This window comes from Ranitomeya variabilis, chromosome 1, assembly GCF_051348905.1.
Source record: "Ranitomeya variabilis isolate aRanVar5 chromosome 1, aRanVar5.hap1, whole genome shotgun sequence".
Taxonomy (NCBI): domain Eukaryota; kingdom Metazoa; phylum Chordata; class Amphibia; order Anura; family Dendrobatidae; genus Ranitomeya; species Ranitomeya variabilis.
The window spans coordinates 275,038,779-275,060,690 of record NC_135232.1 but is presented as its reverse complement, the minus strand read 5'-3'; the positions used below and the strand labels follow the sequence as shown (position 1 = coordinate 275,060,690).

Sequence of the window (21,912 nt, the reverse complement as noted above, 5' to 3'; positions counted from 1 at the left end):
ATATCATCCAGATACACAATCATAAATTTATCCAAATATTCACGGAAAATATTATGCATAAAGGACTGAAAGACTGAAGGGGCATTTGAAAGACCAAAAGGCATTACTAAATACTCAAAATGGCCCTCGGGCGTATTAAATGCGGTTTTCCACTCATCCCCCTGCTTAATTCGCACCAAATTATACGCCCCACGAAGATCAATCTTAGAGAACCACTTAGCCCCCTTTATTCGAGCAAACAAATCAGTCAGCAGTGGCAAAGGATACTGATATTTGACTATAATTTTATTCAAGAGTCGATAATCAATACACGGCCTCAAAGAGCCATCTTTTTTAGATACAAAGAAAAAAACGGCTCCTAAGGGAGATGAAGAAGGACGAATATGTCCCTTTTCCAGGGACTCCTTAATATACTCTCGCATAGCAACATGTTCAGGTACGGATAAATTAAACAAACGACCCTTAGGAAATTTACTGCCTGGAATCAGATCTATGGTACAATCGCAATCTCTGTGAGGAGGAAGTGAACCAAACTTAGGCTCCTCAAAACATCACGATAATCAGACAAAAATGCCGGAATCTCAGAGGGAATAGATGATGAAATGGAAACCAAAGGTACGTCCCCATGAGCCCCCTGACATCCCCAGCTTAACACAGACATTGCTTTCCAGTCAAGGACTGGGTTATGAGATTGTAACCATGGCAATCCGAGCACCAAAACATCATGTAGATTGTACAACACAAGGAAGCGAATCACCTCCTGATGGTCTGGAGTCATACGCATAGTCACTTGTGTCCAGTATTGTGGTTTATTACTAGCCAATGGCGTAGAATCAATACCCTTCAGAGGTATAGGGACTTCCAGAGGCTCTAGATTAAACCCACAGCGCCTGGCAAAGGACCAATCCATAAGACTCAAAGCGGCGCCAGAGTCGACATAGGCGTCCGCGGTAATTGACGATAATGAACAAATCAAGGTCACAGATAGAATAAACTTAGACTGTAAAGTGCCAATTGAAACAGACTTATCAACCTTCTTTGTGCGTCTAGAGCATGCTGATATAACATGAGTTGAATCACCACAATAGAAGCACAACCCATTTTTTCGCCTAAAATTCTGCCGTTCGCTTCTGGACAGAATTCTATCACATTGCATATTCTCTGGCGCCTTCTCAGAAGACACCGCCAAATGGTGCACAGGTTTACGCTCCCGCAAACGCCGATCAATCTGAATAGCCATTGTCATGGACTCATTCAGACCTGTAGGCGCAGGGAACCCCACCATAACATCCTTAATGGCATCAGAGAGACCCTCTCTGAAATTCGCCGCCAAAGCGCACTCATTCCACTGAGTAAGCACAGACCATTTACGAAATTTTTGGCAGTATATTTCAGCTTCATCTTGCCCTTGAGATAGGGCCATCAAGGCTTTTTCAGCCTGAATCTCTAAATTAGGTTCCTCATAAAGCAACCCCAAAGCCAGAAAAAACGCATCCACATTGAGCAACGCAGGATCCCCTGGTGCCAATGCAAATGCCCAATCTTGAGGGTCACCTCGCAACAAGGAAATTACAATCTTAACCTGCTGTGCGGGATCTCCAGCGGAGCGAGGTCTCAGAGAAAGAAATAATTTACAATTATATTTGAAATTCAGAAAACGAGATCTATCTCCGGAGAAAAACTCTGGTATAGGAATTCTAGGTTCAGATATAGGAGCATGTATAACAAAATCCTGTAAATTTTGAACTTTAGTGGCAAGATTATTCAAACCTGTAGCCAAACTCTGAGGATCCATTTTAAGCAGGTGAGATCAGAGCCATTCAAGGGTTAGAAGGAGAGGGAGACAAAGACTGCAATTAGAGCTGAAATGCAACTGATTCAACTATAGAGCAAGCACAGAGGGAAAAAAAAAAAAAATTTGCAGACTTCTTTTTCTCTCCTTTCTTCTGCCAACAGTTTTAACACTTGGCCGGCCATACTGTCATGGTTCCCAATGGCAGGGGAACGTCAGGACACATAAATAACGGACGAGCTCTTGGGTGATGGAATCTCGAGCTGACCGTGAGCTAAACCTACCACACAACTAATAGTGGCCGGGGGGCGTGCCTAAGTTTTATCCCTAGACGTCTCTCGCCAGCCGGAGAACTAACTAACCCTAATAGAGGAAAAAACAGACCTGGCTTACCTCTAGGGAAATTCCCCCGAAAAGGAGACAGAAGCCCCCCACATATATTGACGGTGAGTTCAGAGGAAAAGACATACGCAGTATGAAGGTAGGTTCAGCAAAGCGAGGTCCGCTTACTAGATAGTAGAAAGATACAAAAGGGAACTGCACGGTCAGCTGAAAACCCTTTTAAAATACCATCCTGAAATTACTTTAAGACTCATGTGTCAACTCATGACACCGGAGTGGTAATTTCAGCCCACAAGAGCTTCCAGCTACAGAAAATGACATAACTGTAAACTGGAACAAAAAATGCAAACAAACTTAGGACTAAGAGTCCAACTTTGCTGATCAGTAGTCTAGGAGCAGGAACATGCAACAGAAAGGCTCTGGTTACATTGATGGCCGGCAAGGCAATGACTGAAGAGCAGGATTAAATAGGAACTCCCCACTACTGATGAAAACAGGTGAACTGAGAAAGAAAACACACCCGAGTAACCAGTACCACTAGCCACCACCAGAAGGAGCCCAAAAGCAGATTCACAACACATTTCGATGTCCTTCAGGTCCCTTGCCGTCTGCTTCCCGCTCTGACTGTCTGCCGGCCGGAAAGTGAGAGCACAGCACAGCAGTGACGTCACCGCTGCGCTCTGCTCTCACTGTACAGCGGCACTCACTCAGAGCGGGAAGCAGACGGCAAGGGACCTGAAGGACACCGAAATGTGAGTATGTACGGTTTGTTTTTTTTTACTTTTACGCTGGTAACCACGGTAAACATCGGGTTACTAAGCGCGGCCCTGTGCTTAGTAACCCGATGTTTACCCTGGTTACCTGTTACCTGGGACCTTGGCATCGTTGGTCGCTGGAGAGCGGTCTGTGTGACAGCTCCCCAGCGACCACACAACGACTTTCCAACGATCACGGCCAGGTCGTATCGCTGGTCGTGATCGTTGGTAAATCGTTATGTGAGACGGTACCCTTAGGGTTGGAATTAGGGCTAGGGTTGGAAATGGGGTTAAGATTAGGCTTGTGGTTAGGGTTAAGGATAGGGTTGTGTTGGGGTTACAGTTGTGGGTAGGGTTGGGATTAGGGTTATGATTAGGGTTAGGGTTGGATTTAGGGTTACGGGTGTGTTGGGGTTAGGGTTGTGGTTAGGGGTGTGTTGGGGTTAGGGTTGTGATTAGGGTTATGGCTACAGTTGGGATTAGGGTTAGGGGTGTGTTGGGGTTAGTGTTGAAGTTAGAATTGAGGGGTTTCCACTGTTTAGGCACATCAGGGGTCTCCAAACGCAACATGGCGCCACCATTGATTCCAGCCAATCTTGCGTTCAAAAAGTCAAATGGTGCGCCCTCCCTTCCAAGCCCCGACGTGCGCCCAAACAGTGGTTTACCCCCACATATGGGATACCAGCGTACTCAGGACAAACTGGGCAACAACTATTGGGGTCCAATTTCTCCTGTTACCCTTGCAAAAATAAAAAATTACTTGCTAAAACATAATTTTTGAGGAAAGAACAATTATTTTTTATTTTCACGGCTCTACGTTATAAACTTATGTGAAGCACTTGGGGGTTGAAAGTGCTCACCACACATCTAGATAAGATCCTTTTGGGGTCTAGTTTCCAAAATGGGGTCACTTGTGGGGTGTTTCTACTGTTTAGGCACATCAGGGGCTCTGCAAATGCAACGTGACGCCCGCAGACCATTCCATCAAAGTCTGCATTTCAAATGTCACTACTTCCCTTCCAAGCCCTGACGTGCGCCCAAACAGTGGTTTACCCCCACATATGGGGTACCAGCATACTCACAACTAACTGGGCAACAAATATTGGGGTCCAATTTCTCCTGCTACCCTTGTGAAAATAAACAATTGCTTGCTAAAACATCTTTTTTGAGGAAAGAAAAATGATTTTTTATTTTCACGGCTCTGCGTTGTAAACTTCTGTGAAGCACTTGGGGGTTGAACGTGCTCACCACACATCTAGATAAGTTCCTTGGGGGGTCTAGTTTCCAAAATGGGGTCACTTGTGGGGGGTTTCTACTGTTTAGGCACATCAGGGGCTCTGCAAACGTAACATGATTCCCGCAGACCATTCCATCAAAGTCTGCATTCCAAATCGTCACTACTTCCCTTCCGAGCCCCGGCATGTGCCCAAACAGTGGTTTACCCCCACATATGGGGTATCAGCGTACTCAGGAGAAACTGGTCAACAACTTTTGGGGTCAAATTTTTCCTGTTACCCTTGGGAAAATTAAAAAATTCTGGGTTAAAAAATCATTTTTGAGGAAAGAAAAATAATTTTTTATTTTCATGGCTCTGCGTTATAAACTTCTGTGAAGCACTTGGGGGTTCAAAGTGCTCACCACACATCTAGAATAGTTCCTTGGGAGGTCTAGTTTCCAAAATGGGGTCACTTGTGCGGGAGCTCCAATGTTTAGGCACACAGGGGCTCTCCAAACGCGACATGGTGTCCGCTAATGATTGAAGCTAATTTTCCATTCAAAAAGCCAAATGACGTGCCTTCCCTTCCGAGCCCTGCCGTGCGCCCAAACAGTGGTTTACCCCCACATATGGGGTATCATCGTACTCAGGACAAACTGGACAACAACATTTGGGGTCCAATTTCTCCTATTATCCTTGGGAAAATAAAAAACTCCGGGCTAAAAATCATTTTTGAGGAAAGAAAAATAATTTTTTATTTTCATGGCTCTGCGTTATAAACTTCTGTGAAGCACCTGGGGGTTTTAAGTGCTCACTATGCATCTAGATTAGTTCCTTGGGGGGTCTAGTTTCCAAAATGGGGTCACTTGTAGGGGAGCTCCAATGTTTAGGCACACAGGGGCTCTCCAAACGCGACATGGTGTCCACTAACGATTGGAGCTAATTTTCCATTCAAAAAGTCAAATGGCGCGCCTTCCCTTCCGAGCCTTGCCGTGCACCCAAACAGTGGTTTACCCCCCACATATGAGGTATCGGCGTACTCAGGAGAAATTGCCCAACAAATTTTAAGATCCATTTTATCCTGTTGCCCATGTGAAAATGAAAAAATTGAGGCTAAAAGAAATTTTGTGTGAAAAAAAAGTACTTTTTCATTTTTACGGAACAATTTGTGAAGCACCTGAGGGTTTAAAGTGCTCACTATGCATCTAGATAAGTTCCTTGGGGGGTCTAGTTTCCAAAATGGGGTCACTTGTGGGGGAGCTCCAATGTTTAGGCACACAGGGGCTCTCCAAACCTGACATGGTGTCCGCTAACGATGGAGATAATTTTTCATTCAAAAAGTCAAATGGCACTCCTTCCCTTCCGAGCCCTGCTGTGCGCCCAAACAGTGGTTTACCCCCACATATGAGGTATCAGCGTACTCAGGACAAATTGGACAACAACATTCGTGGTCCAGTTTCTCCTTTTACCCTTGGGAAAATAAAAAAATTGTTGCGAAAAGATCATTTTTGTGACTAAAAAGTTAAATGTTAATTTTTCCCCTCCATGTTGCTTCTGCTGCTGTGAAACACCTGAAGGGTTAATAAGCTTCTTGAATGTGGTTTTGAGCACCTTGAGGGGTGCAGTTTTTAGAATGGTGTCACTTTTGGGTATTTTCAGCCATATAGAACCCTCAAACTGACTTCAAATGTGAGGTGGTCCCTAAAAAAAATGGTTTTGTAAATTTTGTTGTAAAAATGAGAAATCACTGGTCAAATTTTAACCCTTATAACTTCCTAGCAAAAAAAAAATTTGTTTCCAAAATTGTGCTGATGTAAAGTAGACATGTGGGAAATGTTATTTATTAACTATTTTGTGTCACATAAAATTTTCAAATTTTTCGCCAAATTTCCGTTTTTTTCACAAATAAACTCAGAAATTATCGACCTAAATTTACCACTAACATGAAGCCCAATATGTCACGAAAAAACAATCTCAAAAACGCTAGGATCCGTTGAAACGTTCCTGAGTTATTACCTCATAAAGGGACACTGGTCAGAATTGCAAAAAATGGCAAGGTCATAAGGCCAAAATAGGCTGGGTCATGAAGGGGTTAAAGGTATAAATATAGCGGATCGTATGGATACTATTGGTTTATATGCTGATGACATGGTAATATTCATGTATAGGGCGGAAGAAACACTGCCACAGGTGATTGCCACTATAGATAAATTTAGTAAATTTTCAGGCCTATACATAAATTGGGACAAATCTGCTTTATTACCTCTTTCTTATGCCCCAATATCTAATCTTGATACTCTTTCCTTGTTACCTATTGTTTCTAATTTTAAGTATCTAGGTATCTATATGTTTCAATATAGCAATTTGGATTTACAACTTAATGTTTACCCACTATTGGAATTAGTCAAACTTAAATTCTCATCTTGGAGCAAACTCCTGCTATCCGTCGCAGGCCGCATTAATTTAATTAAAATGATATTATTCCCTTAGCTCAGCTATTGTCTTCAACATAGTGCAGTAATAGTACCTAAATCCTTCTTTACAAACTTGACAAAATTCCCAAATCACCTCTTTTATATGGGGGAAAACTAGGCCTAAGCTTAAGCTATCTGCTCTGCAGAGACCTAAACGGGGGTGGAGTGGCATTACCGGTTTCTTTCTGTATTATCTGGCCAGACAGGCTAAAGCAATAAGTAAATGGATGCCTAATAATCTCCCTAATTCTGAACATCATTTTCTTCATTCTGCCCAGACCGAATGTCCGTTGAGCCTCCTGGAATCAGAAAAAATTAATGTCCCTCCTTACTACCTTTGCTTCGACTGGCACCGTCAATCTGGAGACAAATTAAAAAAGTTGTTGGATTTAAAGACATTATAGCTGAAATGCCTCTATGGAAAAACAATTATTTTCCAGTGTTGTTAAATCACCCGTCCACTGATATTTGGATTTTTTTATGGTATATCCTCGGTAGGCGATCTGTATGACCGGGGGACCTTCATGTCTTTTGAACAATTGCAGGCTAAACACTGCGTTCCAAGACCTCAATTTTTTCGTTATTTACAACGGAGATCAGCTTTTCAGTCGTATATGAGAAATCTGGGCGCAGATCGAACCCTCTCGTCTTTACCCCTGATAGGAATCCTTAATTCGCAAGGTCCTCAGGGCCTTCTTCCCTCTTTGTATACCTATATGCTATCAGTGGGAACTGGGTCCGCTTTAAGATCTGTTAGGGGAAAATGTGAGGGACTTATCCCTGATGTGCAAGAAGAGGAATGGGAAGAAATTCTAGAATCCCATCGATTACTAATAGGATGACCCAGTTATATATAATCTATCAATCATATTTGACTCCGATACGACTTTTCAGGATGGGCTGATTTCAATCATCAGAATGCTTACGATGCCATTCAACAGACGCAGATTTTACTCACATGATATGGAGGTGCCCCATTATCCTTCAATATTGGAAAGCGGTAATGTCATTATTAACATCCTTGCTGTCTGCCCCTGTTCCTCTTGAGCCGCTGGTTTGATTGGAGTATGGGATGAGAAGGCTTGGGATCATTATGTTGGGATTTTTTGACGGGAGACGCTCTTTATGGCACGGAAGGCACTGGCATTACGGTGGATGGGGGGGTTCATGTCCCTCCCTTAGAACCTGGATTGAGTTGGTGAACTCAGTTATCCCATATGAACGCACATTGTATCAAAATAGAGGATGTCCGGGTAAATTTGGTAAAATCTAGGATAGGTGGAATTCCTCTCACCTTACTCTATAAAATTCATAATGATCCGGTATTGGTGCAAGGGGATTGGTTTCCTGTTTCTGAGGGCATCACGCGGAAAGGAAAATATAGTTTTAGTTGTAGTTTAGGAACTTTATATATTTATAGTTCCATGTTTCCATTTATATGGTTCACGTGATGAAAATGATCTGATATACACAGTCGTTAACCCTTTTCTTTTTCTTTCTTTTTGAAAATTTCATAGACACTAAATGTCATTCTGGATATGAATAGGGGCGAGCACCCTACCTTACATATAACAATGTATGCTTTGTATTATATGCAATGATAACAAGTACAAATGTGTATATTGTATATCTTTATTTGTTTTGGTCAATATACGAATTAAAAAAAAAACAAAACTACTACTTTTGAGGCAAAGCTCAGAAGGGAAGAAGCACCATATTGGAGTTTAGATTTTGCTGTACTGCTTTGAGGGTGCCATATCACATTGACAGAGCCCCTGAGGTGCCAGAAGCAGAAACCCCCGATATTTGACCTCATTTTACAAACTACACTCCCCAATGAATTCATCTAGGGGTGCAGTGATCATATTGACACCACAGGTGGGTCACAGCGGGAGATAAAACCATTGTGGGTTGGCAGGCAAGATGTATAACCATAGATGAGCCCACACCGTGGTATAAGTTCAGCCCCTAAATTGCTTCGGGTGCCAGGTAAATCATTAGGACTCTAGGGAGTCTATGCATACCCAAGATATAGCCTGAATATCCAGTGTCTCTAGTGGTGATCATTCACATAGGGTACAAGTGTGCCCCAACGAACTGATAATGGGTGCTGCAGATTGTTTAAAATAAATAAGATACAATGCAAATCTTGTGCACATAAAAGTAATTATAGTCTCGCACACCTGTGTGTGCTGACTACGGTGTTGGAAAAGTTGTTTACCTTTCCCATGGAAGATGCCAAGTCTATAGTCCGATCTCTCTGGATGAACATCTTCCGTGCCGACTCTATTAGATGTGGGGACAAATTGTGAGCAGATGGAATCAGTGCGCTGTCCTGGCCGGTAACAGGTGCTCCGTGCGACTCTTCCGGCCAACCGCAGGAGGGCGGGCACCGCGATGGAATCCTGCGTGCGATGCATCCCTGGGGAAGGAAAATGGAGTTTTCCGAAACACGTATGAATAATTGGTCCTCTCAGCTCCTCTTACCGTCCAAAAGTCACACAGGCCCCACGCGAGCACCTATGTCACACAAGTCCTGCACCATCAGGACTTTACCAGCATGCAGGATTCCATCACGGCGCCGCACTCCTGCTGTTGGCTGGAAGAGTCACCCCCCCTCATCGTCAGGAATACACCCACTTACTTTATACATGGATTATTCTGAAAGATGAGGGAGGTGATAGTCACATTTGCAATAAACACATTGGACACTACATTGCATTGTACATTTACACTAAATATGGCTAGAACCCCATCACCCTTCAGAATATACCCATTGATACAGTATATTCTGAAGGATGATGGGGGTTTGCTCACCTTTCCTCTAAGGAACTCGGACTTGTGAGTACCGTAGTTGCAATATTAAATAGTGTGCAGAGACAGATGTGATTGGTGGAGGCAGCTCAGCAACAGTTCCCTCCACCAATTACTATCCATCCCTGCAGAGGAGGAGGAGAGTCGCTCTTCTCTCCCTCCTCAGCTTTAGGCCTCTTTCACACATCCGTGTCTCTGGTACGTGTGGTGAGTTTTCACATGAACCGGAGACACTGACACATGTAGACCCATTCAAATGAATGGATCTGTGCTTGTCAGTGTATTTCCATGGACCGTGTGTCCGTGTGCCCCACACATAGACATGTTTGTCGTGCACACGGAGAACACGCATGGATGTCATCTGTGTGACGCATCGGCACCAGTGAATATGCGCTACAGTAAGCGCTGTTGCCCAGGGCCGGGTGCTGAAGACGGCTCACGTCATTCTTCCATGTTCTGCCGGCGATCGGCGTGAGCAGAGGAGAATGATGTGAGTTAGGCTGCCGTCACACTATCAGTATTGGGTCAGTATTTTACATCAGTATTCCTCAGCCAAAACCAGAAGTGGAACAATTAGAGGAAAAGTATAATAGAAACATATGCACCACTTCTGCATTTATCACCCACTCCTGGTTTTGGCTTACAAATACTGATGTAAAATACTGACCAAATACTGATCGTGTGACGGCAGCCTTATATTCAAGTCAGAACAATGACAACAGGTGGGGGCTTTTTGGACTATTACTCCATCAACCTACACCTGCTGCCGCTAACAACAGTGACTGAGCAGATGATGGGAGTATTCCTCACCCGCAGCCTGCGATATATTCCGTAACTAAATAAATGAATGAAAAACCCGGCATGGGTTCCTCCGTATTTTCTATAACCAGCCAGGCAAAACTCACAGCTGGGGGCTGCAATCCTCAGCTGTCAGTTTCAGCAAGGTTGGCTAACAAGAATAGAGGGGTCCCCACGCCTTATTTTTAATTATTTAAAAAAATACGGCATGGGGTCCCCCCCCCCCCATTTTTGCCAACCTGCATTGCTAAAGCAGACAGCTGGGAGCTGGTATTGCTCATGAAATTCTTCCACAAATCTTACTCCAGTCCTTACTCGCACTCCAGCATGCCCCCTTATCAAGACCGGTGTTTTTCATCAGGGCCCATGTGAGCGCAGTATGGATACATGTATTGACGGTTTGGCCTTGTCTGTGTGGGTACTATTTGGCATTATGTGGGCACTTTATGACACTAATCTTACTAACTGGCCCCTTCATATGCTATTTGTTCACTGATCCAGTACTGAATGCTTTTACAGCAATAAATGTATATCTAAATGAATACTGTGGAGCTTAAAATCTAAAAACCTTTCCGCCCATCTTTCACTACACAAAAACTAGGACTCTAGTTACCCACATTCTTTAATGGATGCTCTTCTTTCCTTGCAGATGTACAGTCTGGATTTATAGAAGATACTGAATAATGTGGTTCTATGTTTCAAAATGTTGCCCTGTACATCAAATACAAATCCTAGGTTTGATCAGACACAGCTCCCATCTTAGTGTGTCAGAGTATGTGCCAACCTGCCCACCTACAGACCCAACTGCTGTTCAGAATCTCCAGGATTTTATTCTTCGTTCCCAGCGACTGTTTGTCATGACAGGCGCTGGGATCTCCACAGAATCAGGAATTCCAGATTATCGCTCACAGGGTGTAGGTCTGTATGCCAGGACTAATCGGAGACCCGTGCAGCATTCAGAGTTTGTTGGGAGTCAGGCAGCACGTAAACGGTACTGGGCTCGGAACTTTGCTGCATGGCCACAATTTTCTTCACGTCAACCCAATTTGGCACACAGGGCCCTAGTTAAGTGGGAGAAAACTGGGAAGCTTCACTGGTTAGTGACGCAAAATGTGGATGCCCTGCATACTAAGGCTGGACAGTGTCGCATGACTGAGTTGCATGGCTGTATTCATAGGTAGGTGTTTGTGTTCCTTCATTTTGCACTTATTTGGCCATATTCACATTATTTCCTTCATGTTTACCTTTTTATGCAAATCCTCTCAATGGTGTCAGTTTTCTCATACTATACTCTATAAGGAAATATTAATTCTCTGTACAGGGTGATTTGCCTCTGCTGTCACACAGTGATCAAGAGATCTGAACTTCAAGAAAAGCTCATAGCTTTGAATCCATCGTGGAAAGAGCAAGCATATGGAGTGGCACCAGATGGCGACGTCTTCCTAACAGATGAGCAAGTATCATACTTCCATGTGCCATCTTGTGATAAATGTGGAGGTGCGCTAAAACCACATGTGACTCTTTTTGGTGACAACGTAAACCGAGAATTGGTGGACTCTCTGTTTGATTGTTTAGGTGAAGCGGATGCAATGCTCATTGTTGGGTCGTCACTTGAGGTGAGCATCTGTTTGCCCATAACATAGTTTGTTAGTGGTGATATTTTGTGGTTTTTCATTGTTAATGATGCTAATGGAGCTTTTATTTGAGCACTAGGCACTGGCGTAGCTAGAGCTTTTGCCGCCCGGGGCTGTTCCCGTGTTTGGCGCCCTCCCCATTGCCGTCACTCAACACAGGGCGCCGCCCCCTCAGCGCTGTTTACCCATGAAATCCGGCGCCTGCGCTGTGTATCGCTGTTTGGTGCAGGCGCAGAGAGCTCTGGCCGTCTGATGTCACAGCCAGGCTTGCAGACTGTGCGTGTGCGGCCACCCACCTTGGTAATCCCAGCCCCGCAGTGTGTTATGCATTATGCAGAGTGTGGGGCTGGGATTCACAAGCCGGGCGGCCGCACAGGCGCAGTGTCCAGCATTGCCCCAGTGTGTCCAGCAATCTGCCCCAGTGTTCAGCATTGCCCCAGTGTGTCCAGCAATCTGCCCCAGTGTCCAGCATTGCCCCCAGTGTGTCCAGCAATCTGCTCCAGTGTCCAGCATTGCCCCCAGTGTGTCCAGCAATCTGCCCCAGTGTCCAGCATTGCCCCCAGTGTGTCCAGCAATCTGCTCCAGTGTCCAGCATTGCCCCCAGTGTGTCCAGCAATCTGCCCCAGTGTGTCCAGCATTGCCCCCAGTGTGTCCAGCAATCTGCCCCAGTGTCCAGCATTGCCCCCAGTGTCCAGCATTGCCCCCAGTGTGTCCAGCAATCTGCCCCAGTGTCCAGCATTGCCCCCAGTGTGTCCAGCAATCTGCCCCAGTGTCCAGCATTGCCCCCAGTGTGTCCAGCAATCTGCCCCAGTGTCCAGCATTGCCCCCAGTGTGTCCAGCAATCTGCCCCAGTGTCCAGCATTGCCCCCAGTGTGTCCAGCAATCTGCCCCAGTGTCCAGCATTGCCCCCAGTGTGTCCAGCAATCTGCCCCAGTGTCCAGCATTGCCCCCAGTGTGTCCAGCAATCTGCCCGTGTCCAGCATTGCCCCCAGTGTGTCCAGCAATCTGCCCCAGTGTCCAGCATTGCCCCCAGTGTGTCCAGCAATCTGCCCCAGTGTCCAGCATTGCCCCCAGTGTGTCTGAGTCAGACATAAAGAAAAAAAAAAAGTAAAATCCTCACCTCTCCCGTTCCCAGCGCAGGTCCGGTGCACTCAGCGTCTCTCCGGCTCTGCAACGCTCAGGACAGAGAGGCTGAGCGCGCAGTGATGACGTCATCGCACCCTCTGCCGTGAGACGTCGCAGAGTCAGAGGGCGCCGAAGACGCTGCAGCTGCCGCAGGGACCAGGAGAGGTGAGTATCAAAAGGGGGGCCCAATGCCAGCGCTGGTATCGGAAGGGGGGGGGGGGGCTGGTCGTGGCGGCGGTCGGCGCCGCCCGAGGATTTAAAGGGCCCGCGTCTCTCTTTTTTTTTTTTTTTTTTCTTCCTCCTCCTCCTCTCTGGGTCGGACCCGCCCCCGGCATTGTGCCACTGGCACTAGGGCAAATTGGCTCTCACCGAGAAGGAAAGAACATTTCACTAGGTCCTTTAGGTTACACTAGTGAGATTGTTTTCTTTCCCCTGGGAGAGGCAGCATTCATATTTCCCGTCCAATTAAGGTACCTTCACACGAAACGACTTTGTAACGATATCGCTAGCGATCCGTGACATTGCAGCGTCCTGGCTAGCGATATCGTTTAGTTTGACACGCAGCAGCGATCAGGATCCTGCTGTGATGTCGCTGGTCGCTGAATAAAGTTCAGAACTTTATTTGGTCGTCCGATCGCCGTGTATCGTTGTGTTTGACAGCAAAAGCAACGATACCAGCGATATTTTACACTGGTAACCAGGGTAAACATCGGGTTACTAAGCCGCGCTTAGTAACCCGATGTTTACCCTGGTTACCAGCGTAAAATGTAAAAAAAAACACAGCAGTACATACTTACATGCGTCCCCCGGCGTCCGCTTCCCACACTGACTGAGCGCCGCAAAGTGAAAGCACAGCACAGCGGTGACGTCACCGCTCTGCTGTTAGGGCCGGCGCTCACACAGTGCAGGAAGCGGACGCCGGGGGACGCATGTAAGTATGTAGTGTTTGGTTTTTTTTACATTTTACGCTGGTAACCAGGGTAAACATCGGGTTACTAAGCGCGGCCCTGCGCTTAGTAACCCGATGTTTACCCTGGTTACCCGGGGACCTCGGCATCGTTGGTCGCTGGAGAGCTGTCTGTGTGACAGCTCTCCAGCGACCAAACAGCGACGCTGCAGCGATCGGCATCGTTGTCGCTATCGCTGCAGCGTCGCTCCATGTGAAGGTACCTTTAGCCTCATTCAGAAGTCAGATTTTATGATGTCCGAGAAAAATGGACCGCGTTACATCAGAATGTCATCAGAGTTTCATCAGTTTTTTCACTGATGAGAAGAAAACGGTTTTTCCACCTTCTCTTTCTTATCAATCAGTCAATGAAAAATGGACAGCACACAGATAGCATCCAAGTGCTGTCTTATTTTTTTTTTTTCACGGACTCAGATTTTAATTGCTAAGTTTGATCCAAAACTTAGATCAATATTGAACATGTTTCCACAATTTTGCACTGACCACTCATTCCTCTAGAAATTATTTACATGTGAACAGCCCCATAGACTATCACAGATACTGGTGCTACTTAAAGGTGGTGTCCCACAAACAAAGTTTATTTTACTCAATAGATCTTGGAATAATAACTTCCACAATTGGATGTGTTAAATAAAAATGTCCCTGTGCTGAGATAATCTTATAAATGTGCCCCTGCTGTGTACTGTGTAATGGCCGTGTCTGACCGTGCAGGGACATGGTCTGATCATTCCACAGCTCCTGGGCAGGGGAGGAAGCAACTGAGTATACAGATAGGACAGCGGGGGATAGCAGCACAATTTTTCTTTGATGTAAAACATTGTTTAACCCCTTCATGACCTTGGGTTTTTCCGTGTTCGTTTTTCGCTCCCCTCCTTCCCAGAGCCATAACTTTTTTATTTTTCCGTCAATTTGGCCATGTGAGGGCTTATTTTTTGCGGGACGAGTTGTACTTTTGAACGACATCATTGGTTTACCATGTCGTGTACTAGAAAACGGGGAAAAAAAATCCAAGTGCGGTGAAATTGCAAAAAAAGTGCAGTCCCACACTTGTTTTTTGTTTGGCTTTTTTGCTAGGTTCACTAAATGCTAAAACTGACCTGCCATTATAATTCTCCAGGTCAGTACGAGTTCATAGACACCAAACATGACTAGGTTATTTTTTATCTATGTGGTGAAAAAAAATTCCATACTCGTAGCGTCTCCATTTTTCATGATCTGGGGTCGGTTGAGGGCTTATTTTTTGTGTGCTGAGCTGGCGTTTTTAAAGATACCATTTTGGTGCAGATACGTTCTTTTGATTGCCCGTTATTGCATTTTAATGCAATGTCGCGGCGACCAAAAAAAATTAATTCTGGCGTTTGAAATTTTTTTCTCGCTACGCTGTTTAGCGATCAGGTTAATGCTTTTTTTTAATTGATAGATCGGGCGATTCTGAACGCGGCGATACCAAATATGTGTAGGTTTGATTTTTTTTTTTTTTATTGATTTATTTTGAATGGGGCGAAAGGGGGGTGATTTAAACTTTTATATTTTTTAATCTTTTTTCACATTTTTTTTTACTTTTTTTTACTTTTGCCATGCTTCAATAGCCTTCATAGGAGGCTAGAAGCTGGCACAACGCGATCGGCTCTGCTACATAGGAGCGATCATCAGATCACTGCTATGCAGCAGAAATGCAGTTGTGCTATGAGCGCCGACCACAGGGTGGCGCTCAGAGCTACCGGCGATCAGTAACCATAGAGGTCTCTGCGTTTGACAGCGGCATTTAACTAGTTAATAGCGGCGGGTGAATCACGATTTCACTCGCCGCTATTGCGGGCACATGTCAGCTGTTCAAAACAGCTGACATGTCCCGGCTTTGATGCGGGCTCACCGCCGGAGCCCTGCATCAAAGCGGGGGATCTGACCTCGGATGTACTATCCCGTCCGAGGTCAGAAAGGGGTTAAAAACAGTAAGTGAAATGTTTTACCTGACAGAAAGGATCAGCTGTGATCCCCTGCTGTAATGTCTGTATCCTTTCTTTTGTTTCTGAGAAAACCCATTTAAGGAGAGTATGTCCCCTGAAAGTTTAATCAGAGACAGAAGTTTTTGGTTTGAGACCCTATGACCAGAGCCTGGGTGGAGGCGTTACTGTGGCTCTGCATGATAAACCAAGAAGAAGATGTGCAGGATAAAAAAGTATGGGTGTAAATGTGAAGAATAAAGGTCACTGTGGACAAGAAAGATCACCCTGGTAAGATACTTATTCTATAAGGCTACGTTCACATTTGCGGTGTGCGCCGCAGCGTCGCCGCCGCAACGCACAGCGCAAATGTGAACACATGCACAACGCTGCTTTTTGCGCCGCATGCGTCCTTTTTTCCATTGATTTTGGACGCAGCAAAAATGCAACTTGCTGCGTCCTCTGCGCCCCGACGCGGGCGCCGCAGGGACGCATGCGGCGCAAAAAGCAAGTGCACCGCATGTCCATGCGCCCCCATGTTAAATATAGGGGCGCATGATGCATGCGGCGCCGCTGCGGCGCCCGACGCTGCGGCGCTAGCCGCAAATGTGAACGTAGCCTAAGTGCCTAAGTAGAGCATTAGGCTATGTGCACACGTTGCTGATTAGGCTCAGGAATTTCTGGTGCGGATTCTGCAACTCTTGGCAGAAAACGCAGGTGCGGATTTGACGCGTTTTTTGTGCGGTATTGCTTATTTACTCCGTTTTTTACCCCTGCGGATTTCTATAATGAAATGGGTACAAAAACGCTGCAAATCCGCAAAAAAGAAGTGACATGCTACTTCTTTTAATCCGCAGCGTTTCTGCACCATTAGCACAGCGTTTTGTTTTTTTTTACCATTGATTTACATTGTACTGTAAATCACTTGCGGATCTGCAGCGTTTCTGCACTGCAGAAAACGCTGCGGATCCTTAGGAAATCTGCAATGTGTGCACATACTCTTAGAGCAGTGTCTCACCCATCATCGACCCAATTTGCGTTTCACAATTGTGGCTGTATATGATCAAATACTTCCACAAGATTCAATTCTATCTTGTACTGGATTCATATGGAATCTGACAGGGAATCCCAACAGTACAGTAATGCTCCAGATGTATAGAGCTCTAACAGTATTATCCACTTTCAGGAAAGTCCGCCTCAAACTGTAAAATACTTAAAATAACAAACTCAGCAGGTACTCACTTTCCCTACATCCAATGTTGGCACCCTAACTCCAGAGCCAGTATTTTGGCTGCAGCATGACATCACATCCTAGGTCCAGTGTCGGCACCCCCACTTTTCTCCAGTCTCAGTTTTTGGCTGCTGTTTTGGCAGTGTTTTAGGAATTTTACTCAATTTGGGCCAACTTTCCTGAACGTGGACAACCCCTTTAATACTAGATAAGCAGCTAATAATGTTTAATAAAGAACTGACATATATTTAACCCCTTTACTCCCCAAGCCTGTTTTCACTTTCATGAGCAGATTACATTTTACAATAACTCTGGAACACTTCAACGGATCAATGATTCTGAGTGGTTTTTTTTTTGTGACGTATTGTGCTTCATGATAGAGGTAAAAAAATGTTCAGTATGACTTGCGTTTATTTGTGAAAAAAATCAGAAATTTGGCAAACATTTGGAAAATTTTGCAATTTTCAAATTTTTTATTTTTATGCCCGTAAATCAGAGGTGTGGCACAAAATAGTTAATAACATTTCCCACATGTCTGCTTTAAATCAACACAATTTTTGAAACATAATATTTTTGTTAGGAAGTTTGAATGGTTAAAATTTGACCAGCGATCACTAATTTTACTATACATTACAGTATATTTTTTGCTGTCTCTAATCTAGTCCTATCAACTACTCTACACTTTTTTTTTATTCTTCTTTCAAATCAAAAAAAGAAAAGCAACAACTGGAGGCCGATCATTGATGTGTATCGTTGATTGGTGCTCAACAGCTTTTTTCCGGTCTATCTGACACTAACCCTGACTAAATTCAGTAAAAATTACTGTAGTAGACACTGATTACTACAGTATATTTTTACTGTCTCTAATCTAGTCCTATCAACTAATCTAAATTATTTTTTATTCAATTCTTTTTTTTTTTTGCACAAACAAAAAATTAGCAAAAATTACCGTATTTTTTGGCATATAAGACGCACCGTCCTATAAGACGCACCCCAAATTTGGGGTGAAAAATGCAGAAAAAAAGATTTTTTATAAGATGGGGGTCCGTCTTATTGTCCGAATTTAAGATCTCTTACCTGAGGGCAGGCAGTGGCAGAGCAGGGTCACAGGAGGCATGGTGGTGGCAGAGGTGAGGTGATGCTGAGGTGTGGTGGGCGGAACGGCGTGCACCTGAGCAGGATCCCATCCTGCTTAGGTGGGCGACGCCATGGCCTGGTGTCCATGGGGAGGTTGCTGTGGCGGTGGCAGACGTGCGGTCACTTCCTCAGGTGGCAGCGGCCAGGGTCCCTTCCACATTTGAGGTGACGCCACAGCAGTAGTGAAGGAGAGCAGCAGAGCTGGGTGGTTTTCCTGGTGGCGGCGGGCTTACCGGCATTGTGGCGGCGACAGAGGTGCGGGCATGATGTGGCACGGTGAGCTGTATGGCGTGAGCAGGTCCCATCCATATTTGAGGTGAATCCGCGGCCCGGTATTGATGGAGAGCAGCAGCGCTGGTGAGTTACGGTATTTTCCGGTGGCGGCGGCCATCTTGCTGAGGCCGCGCGTGCGCAGATTCACTACTCTGCGTCCCAGGGCTTCAGGAAAATGGCCGCCGCGATCTCCATCTGTGCACGCACGGCCTCCCGCGGCCATTTTCCTGAAGCCCTGGGACGCAGAGTAGTGAATCTGCGCACGCGCGGCCTCAGCAAGATGGCCGCCGCCACCGGAAAATACCGTAACTCACCAGCGCTGCTGCTCTCCATCAATACCGGGCCGCAGATTCACCTCAAATATGGATGGGACCTGCTCACGCCATACAGCTCACCGTGCCACATCATGCCCGCACCTCTGTCGCCGCCACAATGCCGGTAAGCCTGCGTTCCGAATATAAGACGCACCCCCCATTTTCCTCACAATTTTTTTGGGGAAAAAGTGCGTCTTATATGCCAAAAAATACGGTAACAACCGGAGTCTGATCAGTAATTTGTGTCACCGCTTTATTGCTGTAAGACACACCTACGTATGTGGTGCAAAATGGAGATTAAAAAAAATAGGAAAAAAAAAGTCCTGGCCAAAAGTAAGCACATGTGCCAATCAGTGACGTGCATCTGATCGGTGGCTGTAGGATGCACGAACGGAATGGGGAATAGACAGGGACTAAAAATGTCTTGGAATACTGTGAGCACGGACATTGATCAGTGATTTGTGTCACTGGTCAGCAACGCACAAACAAAAAAATATCCCAAAAATCAAGCAGTCAAGTACTTATCAGTGCTCGGCCGCAAAAGGGGGGGAAAGAGGGAGATTGGGGTGTATTAGGAAAAATCAGAAATCGGAATGATCAGGAACGTCTTTTTTCTAAATCAGCAGGAACACAAGGAGTGACAGCACATGCTTGAAAAAGTCTGTGGCACCACAAGGCCCAGCATAGAACGACGGTATGCCCTGCACATGTCGTAAGCTAGAATGAGTATGTGCAGGGCAGCCATGCTGAGGTCAGATCACCTCTGTGCACTCTGATTGGTGCGATCGGACAGTGTTGCACCAATCAAAGCTGGCCCTGGTGACTCTGATGTTGCTAGGCTCCAGCCTATAGGCTAGACATCAGTGAGTCAAGCAATTCCATTGCCGAAAACGCTGTGATTCGCATAGTTGTCGGGGAATGGCGTGAAAACCCCTGTAATGATGAGCTCAGATACCCTGTTGTGAGAATCAGCAGACACCTTGTTCCCAGTACGTTCTTGGTTGGTTAGTACCAAAAATGGCCTACTAGGTATGTCCGAGGTCGGGTTAATAATCGGTAACCTCTCATGCAGATGTCCTTTTTTTTTTCTAGTTGGAAAAAATAAAAACCGACCAATTTTCATCTGTGAGCTGGATCAGATTTTCAACAGTATTTAGTCAGTGAGTCCGATTTTTACCATTAGGGAATTAAAAGTAAGAAAAAAATTGCAAAACTTATCCTGTCCATTGTAATGTTAAACACAGACAGTAACGCGCGCTTTTAGTAGATGTCAGATGGCAATGTGTCAGTGATTTTTCATGGATTCTTAGAATTGTATTCATGACTCGGATCGAAAACAGACATCTCCACATATTACGGTATATTTTGCAGACAAACAGCCTGAAAAAAAACCAAGACTTGTAAACCATCCTTTAGACTATAATGGATACTAGGGTTGAGCGACTTTTGCTTTTTTAGGATCTCTCTCCCTCTCCCTCTCCCCCTCCCTCTCCCTCTCCCTCTCCCCCTCCCTCCCTCCCTCCCTCTCCCTCTCTCTCTCCCTATGTCATCACGCTTCCCACGCTCCTTAATTGGCTGAAAAAATGGCGGGGAAGGCGTCATACAAAACGCGACTTTGGCGCCAAGATCGCCGACCACGTGGCCGATCCCACGCTGGAGTCGGGACGGTTAGCACGGGTTTCCTGCTAACTTTCTTTTTCCTCAGCAAAGAGCAGTAAAAAAAGGCTTGTAGTGTACGCTGAAATGGGGTGCGACCTATTTACACACGCTTATGTTGTATCTGTGGTTTCTGCACAATGACACAGAGTGCATTCGCCTTATGATATGTTTATCACTTGACAAGCAAGTATTGGTTTTATAGACTTAATTTCCAAATAATTATGCCTGCAGCTCTTGTGTTGAAATGTGAATATCAGCTGACAGTCAGATGACAGACTGAGTACACCCATGTCTGGTTCCCATGAACCTTTTGTAAAGTGTAACTTTTTGCCTTCAAAAATAAGAGTCTTCAAAGCTGAACAAAGTAAAAAAAAAAAAAAAAACAGCCATGAATTATTTAAATTGGGTTCAAACATAATGTAATGACTCTTGTATCTGATTTTTGCTTTTGTTCAGGTTTATTCTGGATACCGGTTTGCAATAAAAGCCAAAGAAAAGGGCATTCCTGTTGCTATACTTAACATTGGAGACACTAGAGCGGATCACCTGGCCTCGCTTAAAGTTAACGCTCGTTGCGGAGCTGTTTTACCAAGGATAATGACGATAGATCCACAGCAGCAAGAAATTGAGGGCTGAATGGTGTCAAGAGATGTTAAAAACTACATGATGATAAAAATGGGATATTCAATTTAAGTTAAAAATGGGTTGTCCCATAAATAAAGGGAATCTGTCACCTCATTTTTCGTATATAAGCTGCGGCTACTGCCATTAGGGGCTTATCTACTGTAATGCTGTACATAAGCCCCCCATGTAACCTGAAAGATAAGAAAAACAAGTTTGATTATACTCACCCAGGGGCGGTCCGGTCCGATGGGTGTAACAGATCCGGGTCCGACGCCTCCGATCTTCATACGATGTCGTCATCCTCCTTGCTTCTGTCACGGCTCCTGCGCAGGCTTACTGTTTTGCCCTGTTTAGGGCAGCCCTCAACAGAGCAGACAAAGTACGCCTGCGCAGGCGCCACGGCAGAAGCAAGGAAGAGGACGTCATCGCATGAAGATGGGAGGCGCCGGACCTTTGACGCCCATCGGACTGATTCTTATCTACAGAATGCTGTAGATAAGCCCCTAATGGCGGTGGCCGCAGCTTACAGTATATGCGAAAAATGAGGTGACAGATTCCCTTTAAATCCCATCATTCATCTTCAGCAAAGATAACTATTTGATTATTGGGGGTTCCCAGTCCTGGGACACCTGCCAGTGATTAGAATATGGGTATCTTGTGTTCCTTATTTGAATTTATGAGACTGATTGCAAGAGAGTTGAAAGCATTCATGTATTTTTAGGAGTCTCATACTTAATAAATGGAGCAGCTTCTCACATGAGCTCCTGCTTCTCTTTTTTTAATGGGGAACATAAAACACCCTTTCTATTGAATG

At 45.1% G+C, this 21,912-nt stretch overlaps 1 protein-coding gene across 8 annotated transcripts in view; it reads left to right on the top strand.

Annotated features, from left to right (window-relative positions):
• Positions 1-21,455, top strand: part of SIRT4 (sirtuin 4) — a 44,162-nt gene extending 22,707 nt beyond the window's left edge. For 7 of the 8 annotated variants that reach the window (XM_077294641.1, XM_077294670.1, XM_077294631.1 and 4 more), the window contains 3 exons: positions 10,841-11,368; positions 11,513-11,807; positions 20,931-21,452. In XM_077294641.1, coding sequence (XP_077150756.1) covers positions 10,875-11,368; positions 11,513-11,807; positions 20,931-21,110 — 969 coding nt within the window. In that variant the 5' untranslated portion in view covers positions 10,841-10,874 and the 3' untranslated portion in view covers positions 21,111-21,452. Of the gene's footprint in view, positions 1-10,840; positions 11,369-11,512; positions 11,808-20,930 lie in introns of all 8 variants that reach the window. The other variant, XM_077294694.1, reaches the window with a different exon arrangement.
• The last annotated feature ends 457 nt before the right edge of the window (positions 21,456-21,912 follow it).